We start from the raw sequence: 15455 nt of genomic DNA, 5'->3' as shown, positions 1-15455 counted from the left end.
TTTTTTTTGAGACGGAGTCTGGCTCTGTCGCCCAGGCTAGAGTACAGTGGCGCGATCTCGGCTCACTGCAAGCTCCGCCTCCAAGGTTCACGCCATTCTCCTGCCTCAGCCTCCCGGGTAGCTGGGACTATAGGTGCCTACCACCATGCCTGGCTAATTTTTTGTATTTTTAGTAGAGATGGAGTTTCACTGTGTTAGCCAGGATGGTCTCGATCTCCTGACCTCGTGATCCGCCTGCCTCGGCCTCCCAAAGTGCTCGGATAACAGGCGTGAGCCCCCGGGGCCCTCGGCGGCCTGGGCCCTGTGGTTTTTGTTGTGGGGCTATCCTGCGTGTTGAAGGATATTGAGCAGCATCCTTGGCCTCCACCCACTAAATGCCAGCAACACTTCCCCTCCTCCTGCTGTGACAACTAAAAATGCCTCCAGACATTGCTGAGTGTCCTTTGGAGGGACAGTCATTCCGGCTGAGAACCACTGAGGACCACTGCGCTCGTAGTCTGTTTTCAGTTCACCTTTCTGGCTTCCTCCTACCCCCTGGTCATTCTTTTGTTCTTTGGCTTGCTGGTTCGTTAGCCACCAGCTGTTTCTGGAGAGCCTAACTGTGCTAGGCGGTGGGCCGCACTGCTTGGCGTTCCCCTGGCTGGAAGAGCCCGGGTGCCGGCTGGTTTTCTGAATGTGTTCTGGTTGCATGTTGTCCTCAGCTATTTGCTTTTGAGTGGGATGTGGTTCCCCCACCTAATCTCAACCTTTTGAAGTCTTACCTGTTCCTTCAAGCTAGGCCCAGATGTGACGTCCTCCCTGAAGCCTGCCTTGTTCCCCACCCCACCTTGGAATTTGACCTTTCCTACGCCCTTGCCACATTTCACATAATTGTGTGTGTGTGTGTGTGTGTGTGTCTCCTGCACTGTTACAGTGTAAGCCCCAAATGGAGTGATAAGCTGTGCTCTTCCTAGTGTCAGGCTTTGGAAGACTGGACTGGACAATTACGCCAGCTAGAAATTCTCCTCAAATCCATCTTTCAGGCCAGGCACAGTGGCTTGTGCCTGTAATCCCAGCACTTTGGGAGGCTGAGACAGGTGGATCACTTGAGGTCAGGAGTTTGAGACCAGCCTGGGCAACATGGTGAAACCCCATCTCTACTAAAAATACAAAAATTAGCTGGGTGTGGTGGCGTGTGCCTGTAATCCCAGCTGCTCGGGAGGCCGAGGTGGGAGGATTATCAGACCCTGGGGAGGGCTAAAGGTGCAATCCCACTTCACTCCAGCCTGGGTGACAGAATGAGATGCTGTCCCCACCTCCCCAAAAAAACAATTTTTTCCCACAGATGCTGCAAGAGAGCCATTTAATATGCAGGAGCTCATGCCCCGATCAAAACTGTTTGGTGCCTCCCCAGCACACACGAGAGAAAGTCCATGTTCTTGGAAGTGGCACGCTGGTCCAAGATCTGGCCTCACCACGTTCTGTCTGCCTTGGGCCCTGGGCTTGAGCTCACGTGACCACCCCCACCCACGGCTGTTTTTGCTACTATCTCCCCTGCCTAGAGCAGTGGTTTTCGGACTGTAGCTCATGACCTATTTGTGTGTTTTGAAGTGAATTTTGAGGGCCCTAAAATTTCCTTGAATTGGAAAGAAAAACCCAGAGTGCCTGTAGGTCTACCATTCTCAGACACAACTGGTGTGTCCCCACCTAGCCACTCTAAAGGAGCCTGTCCCGCTCCCACCAGTCCCATCCCATGTTATTTCCTATGTGTCACTATTCACTCTTGGAAATTGTCCCCTTTGTTTGTTTCCTTGCATCCTGTCTCCCTCCTTCACTTGGGTGTGGAGGGACCTTGTGATCAAGGATGTTCAGGGCTGTGTCCCTGGGACCTAGAATGTGCCAGGCACATGTAATGAGTCGGGAGAGTGGGGGAGCCTAGGGGTGTGTTGTGTGCAGTGTGGGGCTCGGGGCCTGGGAGGATACCACCTCGGGCCTCGTTAACTGCCCTGTGTGTGCAGGCAGCTACATCACCACGATCGGAGTGGATTTCAAGATCCGGACCGTGGAGATCAATGGAGAGAAGGTGAAGCTGCAGATCTGGGACACAGCGGGGCAGGAGCGCTTCCGCACCATCACCTCCACGTGAGTCTGCCCGCTCACTCCCACCCAACCCGCGCCACTGACCTGTGCCCACCCACTCCCACTCAACCCACATCACTGACCTGTGCCCGCCCCCTCCCACCCAACCCGCGCCACTGACCTGTGCCCGCCCCGTCCCACCCAACCCACATCACTGACCTGTGGACATGGTTGAGCGACTGGTGCCTGCATGGTGGAAATGTCACTGAGGGTCCCTGAGGCTGTCGGGAAGTGAGCCTGTTGTTGGCTGTAGTAGATGGCGTTTGGTTGCACCCTTCCCAGTCCTGAAGGTGTGAGGGGAATGGTGTAGGGGGAGTCGCTGAGCACCCTGGCTGGAGTCTGGCCGGATGGCCGGACAGTGGCCATGTTCAGCCTCCTTGGAGAGTCAGCCGACCCTCCAGCCCACTGCGCCGTCACCTTACAGAGGGAGCAGAATAGCGTTTGCCTTACTAGGGGGTTGCAGAGTGCCCTGCCCGCCCAGGACTTAGTCACTGACAGTTCCTCTTGATAGGTGTCAGTTATGGCAGCTGGAGTTGGCCTGTGCAGGCTCCCGTCACCCACCCTGATGCCTTGGAGGTGACACTGTCCAGAGACCTGTTGGTGCATGTCAGCAGGCCCTTCCCTCCCCTTAAAGCTGTTCCTGGGAAATCCGGCCGCCCACCAGTTGCCCGCCGTTGTGGCTAAGCTGCAGGCCGGGGGAAGCTGGGCTCCAGCGCAGATGGGCAGTGTCCTTCGGAGCAGCTCCTGGTTATTGCGTTGTTAATGGAGCAGGTTTTAGGGACGAGCGGGGTCTGAAGGGACCGATTTGGAGCTGTTGGACTGTGTGTCCTTAGGCAAGTTGCCGAAGCTCTCTGCGCTCGTTTCCTGGAGGGACTGCCTCTGGGATTGGCTTCCATGTGGAGGGGGCTGGGTGCTCTGCCGCAGCCGTCAACGTGCGTGGCCGGGGTTTGGTGTCTGCAGCTCCGTGTGCTCGGTGCTGCTGTCATCCCATTTGACAGAGGGTGCCCTGAAGGGGTCCCTCCCATCGGCCGAGCCTGTGCTCCACACAGTAGCCTGTGAAGAGTGAGGGGCGCTGTCTGGCTCCACAGACACCTCCTCAGCTCTCTCTGGAAGTGACCTCAGGAAGGCGAATGAGGAAGTCCCAGCCAGCGGTCCCCTCCCTCCCCACAGCATGAAAGCTGGGTACTCCCCAGGCTGGCTGCCCACCCCGGACCCCTCGGCATCTCCCGAGGGCGGGAAGTGTGGGGTGCAGCGCCCCCATGGGTGGCTGGGAGTGTGGGGGAGAGCAGGGCTGCTGGAGGAGGGACAGGTGCACTGGGCGAGCAGCTCCTGGGGCTGGAGTCGAGGCAGAGGGCTTGTCACTGGGTTCACCCTATGCTGAGCGCATTTGTGCTGCGGCCCGTGATGCCCCAAATCCCTGGGAGCTCCCAGTCCTGGGATCGCCCGGGTGTGGTGCTGTGTGGTGACTGTTGATGAGTCCCGTGAGCGAGGGCTCTGTGGCCTGCATGTCTTGGCAGCTGCCAGTGAGAACCTGCGGAGGACGCTGGGGCAGGGCTGGCATCAGTGCTTTGGGCAGCGCAGACCCAGGCGAGACAAGCCCTCGTGCTCTGGCCAGCGCTGGTCTGGGTGCTGACCTCCTGCATCCTTGCTCTGGGTTGGGCCTGTCGCTAGGATTTCAGCTGCTTTATTCCGGTTAATCCCGGTAGAGAGACCTGTGACTATCTCCATTTTATGGACAGGAAAACAGGCCCAGGGAGGAAGAAGCCTCCTAACTTGGGGGGCGGGGTTGGGGGCACTCAGGATTGGCCCTGAGGCTGCCGAGGCCCTGCACCAGCTGGTCAGGTGGTACCCCTGCTTTCCCGCCCCATCCTGTGCCTTCAAACCAGGTGGAGGTCAGGGCAGCAGAGGTTTGGAGGCCCGTGGCCATGAGGAATGAACCCTTTGGGCAGGGCTGTGGGGCCTGGGGGGGTCTGAGGCTCTTTCAGCAGGAGGAGCCACAGCCCCTCCCTGTCACCATGCAGTCAGCTTTCCAGGCTGGGCAGGGCGCGAAGAGGGTGAACTGGTTCCTCCATCTGTGGGGAGGTGGGGAGGAGTCACTCAGCTTCTTGGGAGCAACATGGGTTTTCCCAGGGGGCTTGGGAAGGGGCAGCCTGTGGGCAGCTGTTGGGCCCCAGACGGAGTCCCACCTGTCTGGGGAAGCAGAGAGGTAGCTCCATCTTGGAGTCCCACTCTGGCCCTCATGAGGCAGGAGGCCCAGCAGGGCGCACTGAGGGGCCCCTGGAAGTCTCGACGCCCTTTGATGGTCACTGGCAAAGAAGGAAGGCGTTTTGGGGAGATGAGGAGTTTTCAGGAATGGGGCAGTCAGGATGTAGTAGCGTGACTTTTTCCGATGCAGGGCATTCAAAGAGAAACCGAAACCGCATCCTGTTAGCCTGGCGAGAAAGAGCCCTGTGGTCACCCCCTCTCGAGTTCTTGCTCTCAGAAGCTGAGGTTTGCCGGCCCTGAGAGGTGCGGGTGGGGTGGAGGTGAGGGGAGAAGTGACAAGGAAGGCAAGGCCCTGGCATTGGGCCTGGGAGTCAGCCCTGAGCGCCAGGACTTCCAGCTGGCCGCCGCACTCAGCCTCACGTCCTCGCTGGTCACATGGCCAACCTGAGGTCTGCTGGATCAGGTGGCTGCAGAGATTAATAAGGTCATGGATCCCAAGCCCCCAGCTCTGTGCCTGGCCTAAAGCAGAGTCCCCATGAGTGAAGGCGATTCCTGGTGGCCATGGGAAGCCTCGGTGCTCTGGTTCCTCCTAGCCAGAGCTCTGAGCCCCTGACTTCATCCCCAGACACATTTTCTGCTCTTACATAAAGCCCCTGTCCTGGGCCCCAGATGAGGCGGAGGCGCCCAGGGAGCCGCGGGGGCTCTGTGCCGGGGCCATGGTTGTAGGCGTTTCTTGGCATCTCTGATCATCTTCAGCAAAGGAGAGTCTGCAGAGCCATCCACTCCTTGGGCTTCGTCTGCTGGCAGGGGACAGTCGCCTGTTCCTGTGGCTCTGGCGCGCCCTCGCTCTGGAAGGCGTCTGACACGCCGTGCTGTGTGCTGACCCGGCGCTCAGCAGCAGCTGCCAAGGCTAGAGCTAGTTCTTGGGCTCAGTGCCAAGACAGCTACCCCAAAGCCAAGGAGCGATGCTGCCCTGGAAGCAAAACTGTGGGCAGGATGAAGCCCTGGGAAGAGATCCCAGCGGTCGTGTTGAGGGTGGAGCAAGGATGGGGCAGGGGAAGGGGCAGGGGTAGGGGCAGGGGCAGTGGCAGGGGCAGGTTGGGCTTTGCCCCAGGCCTGGGCAGGAGGAGCTCCTCCAGCTCCACAGCCTCAGGGAAGATGCTCAGGGCCGCCCCCAAGCTGCCTCTGGGTTTCCTTCCACCACCTCTGTCTGGGACCACAGATTGTCCTTGAAGGCATATTGATGATGCTGAAGAACTGATACTGTTTACTGCTCCCCGCCCTTGGGGGAATGCTTAGCTCCTTTCTTCCTCCTGACCGCCCCAGCTAAGGACCAGCCACCTGCGCTCCACAATTGTTGAAGCTGCGAGGTGTGGCAGGGTGAATGCAGGCGCCCTCTAGCCTTTCAGAGGTGGAGCCAGGGGTGGGCTTTTCTCCTTGGATCAGGCCTCAGATGTGAAGCATTGGCCGGAGAGCTGATGGGCAGGTGGACAGGAACGGAGCCGCAGCCACCAGCCTGGCTACCCCATTCTCGCTCAGCCTGTGCTGACTTGGGCTGTTCCTGAACTGGGGCTTGGGCTGTCCCCATGAACCTCATGGGGGTGGAGGTAATTAGGGCTGGGGCAGGTGGCAGCCAGAAGGCCTGGAGGAAGCAGCCTGTCCACTCATGGTTTGTCTGTGTGGTGTCCTGAGGAGCCCTGGGGTGGAGATCCCTGTGGCTTTGGGGAGAGGGGACAGAGGGATAGCTCTGGCTGATTGCACAGTGCGGGGCGGGGCTGCTGCCTGGCCTCTGGCTCTGTGACAGCTCTCGGGGAAGTGAAGAGGCGGAGGCTGTGGTCCCCCTCTTCCCCCGGGGACTGATGTCTTCCTGCGCCATTGGGATGAATGGGGACCTGGGGTCTGGAGAGGAGAATTGGGCGTCCCCTTCCTTCCGGTCCTCTTGGCTGACCCTGGACTCTGCATGTTCGGGTGGTGGCTTTGCTGGGCACCCTCTCCCCAGCCATCCCTGGATGCTTGTGTGGCTTCCACGCTTTTCCTGCCACCTGCACAGATAAGCCAAGAGTAGCAGGAAGGGAGGGGCCTACCTGCCCCGGGGGAGGGACACAGACTTTGCCAGGGCGTCATGATGGTGTGGCTTGTTGGAAAGGCGTTCCTCTAAAACAGGTTTGAGGAGAAAATATTTTTTTTGAACGTTCAAAGACAGTGATAACATGATGTCAAATACAAAAACTGCCTGAGTTCCCAAAATAAAGCAAGATCTTCAAAGATGTTTCAAGCCCGCAGCAGACTCTCAACAGCACGAGGGGACTCCTCAGACCTGCTCTGCTGCCCGGGGGCTGGTCCTCCCGCCCTGCTGGTGCTCCAGGCAGGCAGGGGGAGCCAGTGCTGCCGCAGTAGCCTCTCCTGCTGGCCTGGCGTGGCTCGGGCGTCTGCCGTGGCCGAGTGAGAGTCCAGGCTCTAGGGCCACCCTCACCTTTTCCGGTCACTGTCCTAACGGGGGCAGGCGGGTTCTGGCAAGGGGGCGACTCCTGCCGGGGTTGACGTGCTGCTGCACACTCTGGCCCTGCAGGTATTATCGGGGGACCCACGGGGTCATTGTGGTTTACGACGTCACCAGTGCCGAGTCATTCGTCAACGTCAAGCGGTGGCTTCACGAAATCAACCAGAACTGTGATGATGTGTGCCGAATATTAGGTGAGGCTGCACCCAGGGCCGGGGTGGGGGTGGGGTGGGGGAGAGGGGCAGCGGGCTCCGCCCCTCAGGGCTGTGCTGACTCTGCCTTGCTTTGAAGTGGGTAATAAGAATGACGACCCTGAGCGGAAGGTGGTGGAGACAGAAGATGCCTACAAATTTGCCGGGCAGATGGGCATCCAGTTGTTTGAGACCAGCGCCAAGGAGAATGTCAACGTGGAAGAGGTGAGGCCCTGGGCCGCTAGCTCTGCCACATACCTGTGGCCGTCTTCTCCCTGCTGCTGACCTGCTTGAGGCATCTAAATGACCGACAGAAAATGTCATAGTAACTGCCATTTATTGAGTGCCTACTGTGTGCCAGGCCCTTTAACGATCTTAGTTTATAGCACAACAGTCCTCTGAGGTAGGTACAATTATTCCCACATTTCAAATAGGGAAACTGAGGCTCCAAGTGTTGAAGTCACTCAAGGACCACCACCCAGCTAGTAAGAGACTGAGTAAACCTCTGTCCCACACCAAAGGCAAGCACAGTTTCCACTCCAGTCCTCTGCCTCATTGGCCACCTTGTGGTGTGTGGAGCCCAGAGGCCTATGGGAAGTTGAGGATCCCAGTGCTTCAGGGCAAATGGGCCACACAGTGGCAGGGAGCACAGGCTCCTTTGTAAGTCAGGCTGGTGTCCTGATGCTGGCCTATCCACCTGGGCCTGTGGGCAAGGCTGGTATGACCTTGGGTGGTGACTTCACCTCTCATGCCATGAGGTGGCGTGGAGCGGGCAGACCGCGGGTCACCTATGTCCATGAACAGCAGGGGCACTTTCATCTGTCATGTCATAAGACTCCAGCTGGGCCAGGTGTGGTGGCACACGCCTGTAATCCCAGCACTTTGGGAGGCCTAGGCGGGTGGATCACGAGGTCAGGAGATCGAGACCATCCTGGCTAATACAGTGAAACTCCGTGTCTACTAAAAATACAAAAAAATTAGCCGGGCGCCTGTAGTCCCAGCTACTCGGGAGGCTGAGGTAGGAGAATGGTGTGAACCAGGGAGGCGGAGTTTGCAGTGAGCCGAGATTGCACCACTGCACTGCAGCCTGGGCGATAGAGCGAGACTCCGTCTCAAAAAAAAAAAAAAAAAAGATTCCAGCTGAAGGAAAGGGGTTGGTCTCTCTATATAAAAGAAGGACTGGAAAACCCCTGTGAGTTTGACTTCCCCAAGTCCACACAGCTCATGGGCCTCTGATGGTGTTCCTTTTTTCAGACTTATTTATTTGTTGAGTCAGTGTCTAACTCTGTCATCCAGGTTGGAGTACAGTGGTGTGTTCACAGCCCACTGTAGTCTTGATCTCCTGGGCTCAAGTGATCTTCCACCTTAGCCTCTCAAGTAGCTGGGACTACAGTGTGCACCACCACTCCCAGCTAATTTTTGTATTTTTTTGTAGAGGTGGGGTTTTAGCAATGCTGTTCGTTTTTGACCTTTAAATAAAATAATTCACCACCTCCTTCTGGAACAGGCTTTAGAGACATACATGCCAAAAATTCCAGGTAGAAAGACCCAGGTAGAAACAGCTGGGCCCCGGAAGGCAGGGAGGCGGCCGTGCAGGCCAGCAGGGGCCTCCTGGCCAGGTCTGAGGCTGGCCCTTCCTCTTTCCTCTCCACAGATGTTCAACTGCATCACGGAGCTGGTCCTCCGAGCAAAGAAAGACAACCTGGCAAAACAGCAGCAGCAGCAACAGAACGATGTGGTGAAGCTCACGAAGAACAGTAAACGAAAGAAACGCTGCTGCTAATGGCGCCCAGTCCACTGCAGAGACTGCACTGCGGTCCCTCCCCCAGCCCGAGGCCCGTGGAGATTCCTCGGGGGACAGTCTCAGTTTCGTGCCGTTATTTAAAGAATTCTCTCCATGTTTTTGTATCGGGAGGTGCCATCGGCACTTCCTCCCCCGCCCTCCTCGAGTGCCAAGAAGGTGTTGGACCAGCCCGCCCTTCCCTATTGGTGCCCCCTTCTCCCTGGCCAAGGTGCCTGGACCTGGCGAGGACGCTGCCCGCCGAGCGGACTGATTCGCAGAGTCTGTACATAGTGTATATTGCTCTATCCGGCCGCACACCACGTCCTGCTCTGGCTTTTGCCTCCTTGGTGCCAGCCTGCTGCAGCGGACTCTCCCCGCGCCCCTCCCCAGCCCATCTTACTGCAAGCAGCGTCCTGAGGAGACAGTGTCACTAGCTGCGTCTTCAGCCAGCCTGTGCCAATGGAGTGGGCTCCACGTTGCTCATTCTCTCCGACAGGCTGTCAGCTTCTGTCCCTGGCACGCAGGGTCTTGCCCCTTCTCCGGGGCCTGCGCCAGCTCCCTTCCCTCCCTGTTCTGCCCCCACAGCCATTCTGGGAGCTGGGGAACCCGGTCTCGAGGCAGGCCCTGCAGTTCCACAGAGGTGGCCAGTCTTGCCCTTTGGCCAACAGATTTCTTGTCCTGCCTTCTAGATGCCTCTGAACTCCAAACCCAGGGGAGCCATGGCTTCTCATTTCTATCGACAGTTTTCAGTTCCAACAGAAAGGTCGGGGTAGGTTCGTGCAGAGACGGGGCTGGCAGGGGGGCTATGGGAGCATTATTTTAACAGATCAAGAAAATGAAGCCAAATCAAGTGAATTAAATTCCTCACAATTATTTTCTTTCCCTGAGGTTTGATTGGCACAGCAGCAAAAGTTGAGGCCACCCCACTTTGTGTCCACTGTTTTTAGAAAAAAATGAATGGCTTCCTGCCATTGTGGGGCTGGGCTCTTTGGCTTTTCTTGGTGGGAACAGAGAAGGGGCCTCCCACCCTTGTCCGAGTTGCCTCCCACTGGAGGTCAGGAGTCTATGCTGCAGCCTCAGGCACCTGTGGGGAGTGCATGCCTGGGGCCTCTGGGCTGGGACTGTGGACAGGCCTTGGTCACTGTCCTAACCTTTGTCAGGACAAAGGTAGCAAGAGGACTTCCTAGTGGGTGGGAAGGAATGGCTGGGGCAGCCAGTTTTGACATGCCCCAGTCCCCTGGAGAAAAACCAGGGTCAGTCATCTGCGCTTGATGACTGCTCCCCTGCCCCCAGCCCGGACACCTCATTCCCCTCCCCCTACAGGGATCAAGTGACCTGGGAAGAACTGAGTTCAACACCAGGATGTGTTTCCTTAGATTTCCTTTCCTAGGCGATTTCCAGGGAGAGCCCTGATCGGACAATCACATCACAGATCACACTGCAGTTTCCATGTTAGCACTGTGGATGGATTTTTAATCAATAAAAACGGGGTTTCTTCTCACCCGTCTCTCCACTTGCCCAAACTGCCAAAGGCCGGTGGTTCTGGGACAGGCCTTCACTTTGGAGCCACAGGATGGGGTGGGGGAGCTCCGTGGGCCTGGGAAGGAAGGTGCTGTGGAGGGGGCTGCAGGGCTGACCAGCAGGCAGCCTCATCTGGTCGGTGGGGTCAGCAGGAGCAGAAGCAGGGTCTCTGTCTTTGGGACTGTCCTGGTTGGCCACCGGCCCTGTGAGGATGCACGGTGCTTGGGGCTCCTGTACCGTTGGGTGGGGGGCATGCTGGCCTCTGAGCGATCAGGTGAGGCCAGCAAGGGTGTGCTTGCAAATTCAAGCAATAAGAAGGGGGGGGGGGTCCCTGGGAGCTTCCAGCCCAGGCTAGAAGCCCCCATGGCTTCTGGCAGCTGGACATCAGCCCCAGGTGTTGGGGTGATTTTGGTCATGACAGTGTGCCTGTCCCACTGTTACACGCATGAATGGGGGTTATGGGGTGGGGGTGGGGACTCAGGGCTGGACCGATGTCCTAGTGGACCTGATGTGAAATTCCTGTCAAACACACACCACTTTTAAATGGTTTGCTAGGAGTATTTCTGTATTGAAAGTTTCTAATTATGCTTTTTAAAAAAATACTAAAAATAAAGGTTCAAGCTGCCAAATTTTCTTCCAGGATCTGTTTGCTCTCCCTCCCGCGATGTGCTGAGTGGGCGTGGCTTCTTCCCACTCACTGTGTCCAGCTCTTCCCTGTTCTTGGCCTAAGCCTTGCACAGGAGCCTGTCGAGGCCCTGGGACACTTCCAGAAGCCAGGTCCATTTTCTCCATGAACAGGTGGTCCAGGGTTGAGTTTCCCCCTAGTTGGACTGGGAGCACATGTGGTAAGATGCCAGGGGAAGCTCCATGTTTATCCTCCACATGCCCGGAAGGATGCAGTGGAAGCCTCTGCCTGGAGTGGTTTCTTTCTGGCTTGAAGTTTCTGCGAAGCTTTAGGGCCCTGCTGGCCTGGGAAGCAGCGCTGGCAGGCCTGCCTTGCGGATGGCACGCTGCAGCACTGGCAGGGGGCAGTGCCAGGCGGGAGGGGCAGGGCAGGATACCCTTCCTGGCCAAATCCCTTGGTTAAGTACCAGCATCTGCGGTGGCCCAGGTGCAGGGGAACCAGTATTGCTACCTCTCCGGCAGCAGCCAGTGGTGAGTCTGATATGTCAGTGGCATTCAGGCCAAACCCGCCCCCGCAAATACCCAGAGACTGAGGCAGGAAGCTCTGTAGAAATTCATTTTATTCTTATTCAGACTATTTTCAAAAGAAGCAGTGGTGTGCTGTTTTTCTAAAAATATGCCTTTATAATTTTTATATATGTATATTATAAAATCCATACATGTATTTACATGATTGCTACATACAAAATTACAGCACTGTGGTATGTACACATCTACAGGTACATTCTTGCCGCGCATCCCTGCTGTGCTTTCCCCATGTGAGGGAGGGAGACTGAATCAGTTGTGAGCAGCTGAGGGCTGGCCGGCCGCGAAGCCTCTGAGGTGGGGCCTGGGTGGAAGAGGTGGGGCAGCTGCAGAGGCAGGAGCAGCAGCTGCTACAGGTTTCTCCTGCAGGCCAGCAGGCATCTGGAGGCTTCCAGCAGCTTCCCCCTCTCCTCCACCCTGTGGTGCCTGTGCTGCCCTCAAGGTGGGGTGGCTGACCAGACCCCTCTGGTTCCATTCTGTGGCCTGGGCTTGTTTGGCTGGGCCAAAAAGATATGTATGTGAGGAGTGGAGGAGGGAACTGTGGGAGGAGGAGACCCCATCCAGCCCCAGCCCTGAGCAGGGGAAAGGGTTGGATGGCTAAAGCCTGCAGATGACTGGTGACAACATTCTGCCTGGCCCGGCCCTGCTAAGGGGCAGAGACTGGAGGCTGGGAGGGAGAGCAGTGGCGACCAGGGGACAGGGCCTTCTTCCTCCCTGGGGCTCGGGTGGCCTCAGCTGAGCTTGGGTAAGCGCCAGCTCTTAGACCTTGCGGCCAGAGGCTTGGCCTCCTGCCAGCTGAGGTGCATGCACGCAGGGGAGGGGCTGCCATCTCCCCTTCGACCCTGGGCCGGGGCTGGGGAAGGAATGGAGGCTTAGGCCTGGCCCACTGCCCCCACAGGACTAGGCCCCCGGGGCTCGGGCCTCCTGAGGCATGCAGAGAAGGGCCTCCATTCCTTCTGTTCCCCATTTGCTAAAATCGAGGAGGCAGCAGTGCCTGGGGGTGGGCTGCGATCTGTTAGGGATGAGCTGCAAAGCCCAACACCAAGGGGCCCCTCTGGGAGATGGCCTAACCCTGCTCAAGCAGGGGATCCTGGAGAAGCCCAGGCGTGGGCTTGGCCAGGCGGTGGGCCGAGGGAAGCCTTCAGTGGCCAAGGCGGGCCCCCACCTCTAGGTCTCCATTCTCACCAATGAAAGGGAGCAGGCCCTCCCAGACCCATGGGGCCCCAGCATGAGGGGGAGGGCAGCTACTGAGGTGCGAGCCGCAGGGGAGCCCTCGCCAGCACTGCCTTTCCAGCTGCCTCCAGTCCACCCATCTTTGGTGGCCTCACTCCTCCCAACTTAAATTTTCCTGAAGAATGAGAAGAGTCGTTTGCCTTCAGCGGTGCTGGGCTCATCCCCCCGCCCAGCGCTGTGGCCCCTGCAGAGGGCAGCAGCTGGCTGGCTCCGTTCCTTCAGGTGCGTGTCCATCAGCTGCCGGTCAATGACCCTGTGCATGTCATCCTGCAGAGGGGAGGGGACAGTGGCCAGGACTGAGTAGCTGCTCTCACCTAGCCTTGGGGGTGGACAGGGAGGTGGCAACGTCAGACAGATGAGAGATGAGGATGTGATGAGAGGCTGCAGCTACGACTGCCCTGACCAAGAAAGCGGTGAGCGTGGGCAAGACACCAGGCGCACGCAGGAGCCTCATGGCACCTCCAGCCTCCTCAGGCTCGGGCTGGGGTCTCCTCAACAGTGTTACCCTGCTGGCCTGCCTCGGTCCTCAGCTGATGGCTTGGGTGGTCTGTCCCTGCCGTCTTCACACTAGCACTCCACCTGCTCTAACCAGGCCTCACAGCTCTGCCTCCCGTGTCCTGTGGGCCTGGCTGGTGCCTCCAGTGTGGCTTGCCACCCCCAGCCCCAGCAGGCCCTAGGGCCACCTCGGCTTACCAGCTGCCCAGCCCAGTGGCCTGGCCTCGGGGGTTCCTCCTGCCTTTTCCAATCATTGCAGCCTGAGTTGCTGATGCCCAGGCACCAACAGCAGCCCCACATGGCAAGGATGCCCTGGGTGCTGCCCTAGACCCCGCTGCTGAGGCTCCCATCTGCACCAGAGGCCAGGGGCCGCACGGTCTTCAGGGGCTGTCCTGCACCAAATCAGGCCTATTTTCTTCAGCCTCCTCACTGGGGCGGGGCCGTCCCCAACTCGAATTCATTCACGTGGCCCAGAAAATGCCCCCCGACAGCCCGCCCCACCATGTTTTACAGAGCAGCAGCCTCTCCCATAGAGGAGCCTGCGGACAGGACAGCTCCACTCTGGTGGCTAGACTCTGACCCTGGGTAAGACTCCATTTGACAAAACAGTTCTGCCACTAAAAAAGTTTGAAGGCCGGGCGCGGTGGCTCACGCCTGTAATCCCAGCACTTTGGGAGGCCGAGGCGGGCGGATCACGAGGTCAGGAGATCGAGACCATCCTGGCTAACACGGTGAAACCCCGTCTCTACTAAAAATACAAAAAATTAGCTGGGCGTGGTGGCGGGCGCCTGTAGTCCCAGCTACTCAGAAGGCTGAGGCAGGAGAATGGCGTGAACCCGGGAGGTGGAGCTTGCAGTGAGCCAAGATGGCGCCACTGCAGTCCAGCCTGGGCAACAGAGCGAAACTCTGTCTCAAAAAGAAAAAAAAAAAAAAGAAATATGCGCAGCCTGTGTAATTAGTATCATCCATAAACATAACACGCGTCTGCTCAATTCCTCCATGACTTGAACCTGGCAGGCTCTGCGGCATCCTGGTAAGACCCCAAGCTTTTCTGGCTAAACCCTAGAGTGAGTCAACCTGCGGTGTCCAAGCACAGGACAGGTGAGGCCTGCGTTCAGGGCAGGCTCCCTGTGGCCGGCGCAGATGACCTCTTTGGTTCCGAGCAGCCACTCATGAGATGAGGGCATGAAGTTGGGCTGGCCAGGCCCCTCCATCTGAGCAGCTTGTCCACTCCTCCTCCCTCCCACCCGTGGGTGTCATTCTAGTATCTCTGCAGGTTTCAGCATGAAACGAAGGGGCCTAAAACGAAGGGGCCTTCTGGAGTCATCATGGCGTCGCAGTGAGTGTGGACCCCTCAGGCTCTCCGGCTCAGGGCCTGCTCTCCAGCCTCCCCATCCTCTCAACCCTGTCCTTCAGACTCAGCTTGTTCCTGGTCTTCTCCTTGCCCTTGTCTTCTTCCCTTCTCTTCCAACCCCTTTTCTGCTCGCCCCTCAGAGCTGACACCGTGCCAGGTATTTGCCAACACACGGTCCCTCTTATCAGGTTCCAGCGTATGGTCCTTGGCACGGTGCCCTGCAGTCACGACGCGCTTGATAAAATCTACGTTAAATCCAACGTGGGAATGCTAAAGGGCCTTTCAAAAACCAACCTTTCAAAGCTGCCAGTGTTTTGTTTGGCACACTGAAAACTGCATTTTTAAACTTTAAGCAATCAGGTCTATCCAGGTCGCCCTTTAGAGTTTCCCAGACACATGCTGCTCATCATTCCATGCCTGCTGGACCCTCAGTGGACGGAACAGCCATCTATGAGAAGATGGCACCAGCCGTCAACACTGGGCCACACGCTGCCGAGGAGCTCACTGGACGCGCCTGTGATGAAGGAGGGAGCTGGGACTCAAGGGCATGTCACACTGCACAGAGATGACGCCAGGCTCCAGCACACAGAACACAGTGGGCCATGAGGGGAGGCGGTGGGGCGGCACAGCGATGGCAGGGCGAGAGGGTGGATGGGGTGCAGGGCTCAGGCTCACCTCAAAGGCAGGAGGGGTGTACAACTAAAGCTGTTGATACGGGAACTGAGAAAGGCCACTAGATCAGAAACCAAAGGAGCCAGATAGTAAAAAGCCCTGAGGAAGCAAACTGTAGCCGGGAGAGAAGAGAGAGAACGGCGGTCAGCCAGGGCGCGGCCAGCTGGCTGCTGT

The 15455-nt window shown here is 57.9% G+C and overlaps 2 protein-coding genes across 2 annotated transcripts in view; one reads left to right on the top strand and one right to left on the bottom strand.

Moving 5' to 3' along the window:
• Positions 1–10951, top strand: part of RAB35 (RAB35, member RAS oncogene family) — a 27720-nt gene extending 16769 nt beyond the window's left edge. Inside the window, exons 8-11 of the mRNA XM_011964548.1 lie at positions 1998–2121; positions 6893–7017; positions 7115–7239; positions 8669–10951. Coding sequence (XP_011819938.1) covers positions 1998–2121; positions 6893–7017; positions 7115–7239; positions 8669–8797 — 503 coding nt within the window. The 3' untranslated portion in view covers positions 8798–10951. The remainder of the gene's footprint in view (positions 1–1997; positions 2122–6892; positions 7018–7114; positions 7240–8668) is intronic.
• Positions 10952–11544: 593 nt separating this feature from the next.
• The window catches only part of CCDC64 (coiled-coil domain containing 64), a 135353-nt gene continuing 131442 nt past the window's right edge, over positions 11545–15455 (bottom strand). The window contains exon 11 of the mRNA XM_011964415.1: positions 11545–13027. Within this exon, the coding sequence (XP_011819805.1) occupies positions 12866–13027 (162 nt within the window). The 3' untranslated portion in view covers positions 11545–12865. The remainder of the gene's footprint in view (positions 13028–15455) is intronic.

This window comes from Mandrillus leucophaeus, unplaced genomic scaffold, assembly GCF_000951045.1.
Source record: "Mandrillus leucophaeus isolate KB7577 unplaced genomic scaffold, Mleu.le_1.0 Scaffold7, whole genome shotgun sequence".
NCBI lineage: Eukaryota > Metazoa > Chordata > Mammalia > Primates > Cercopithecidae > Mandrillus > Mandrillus leucophaeus.
This window is presented reverse-complemented; position numbering and strand designations above follow the sequence as displayed.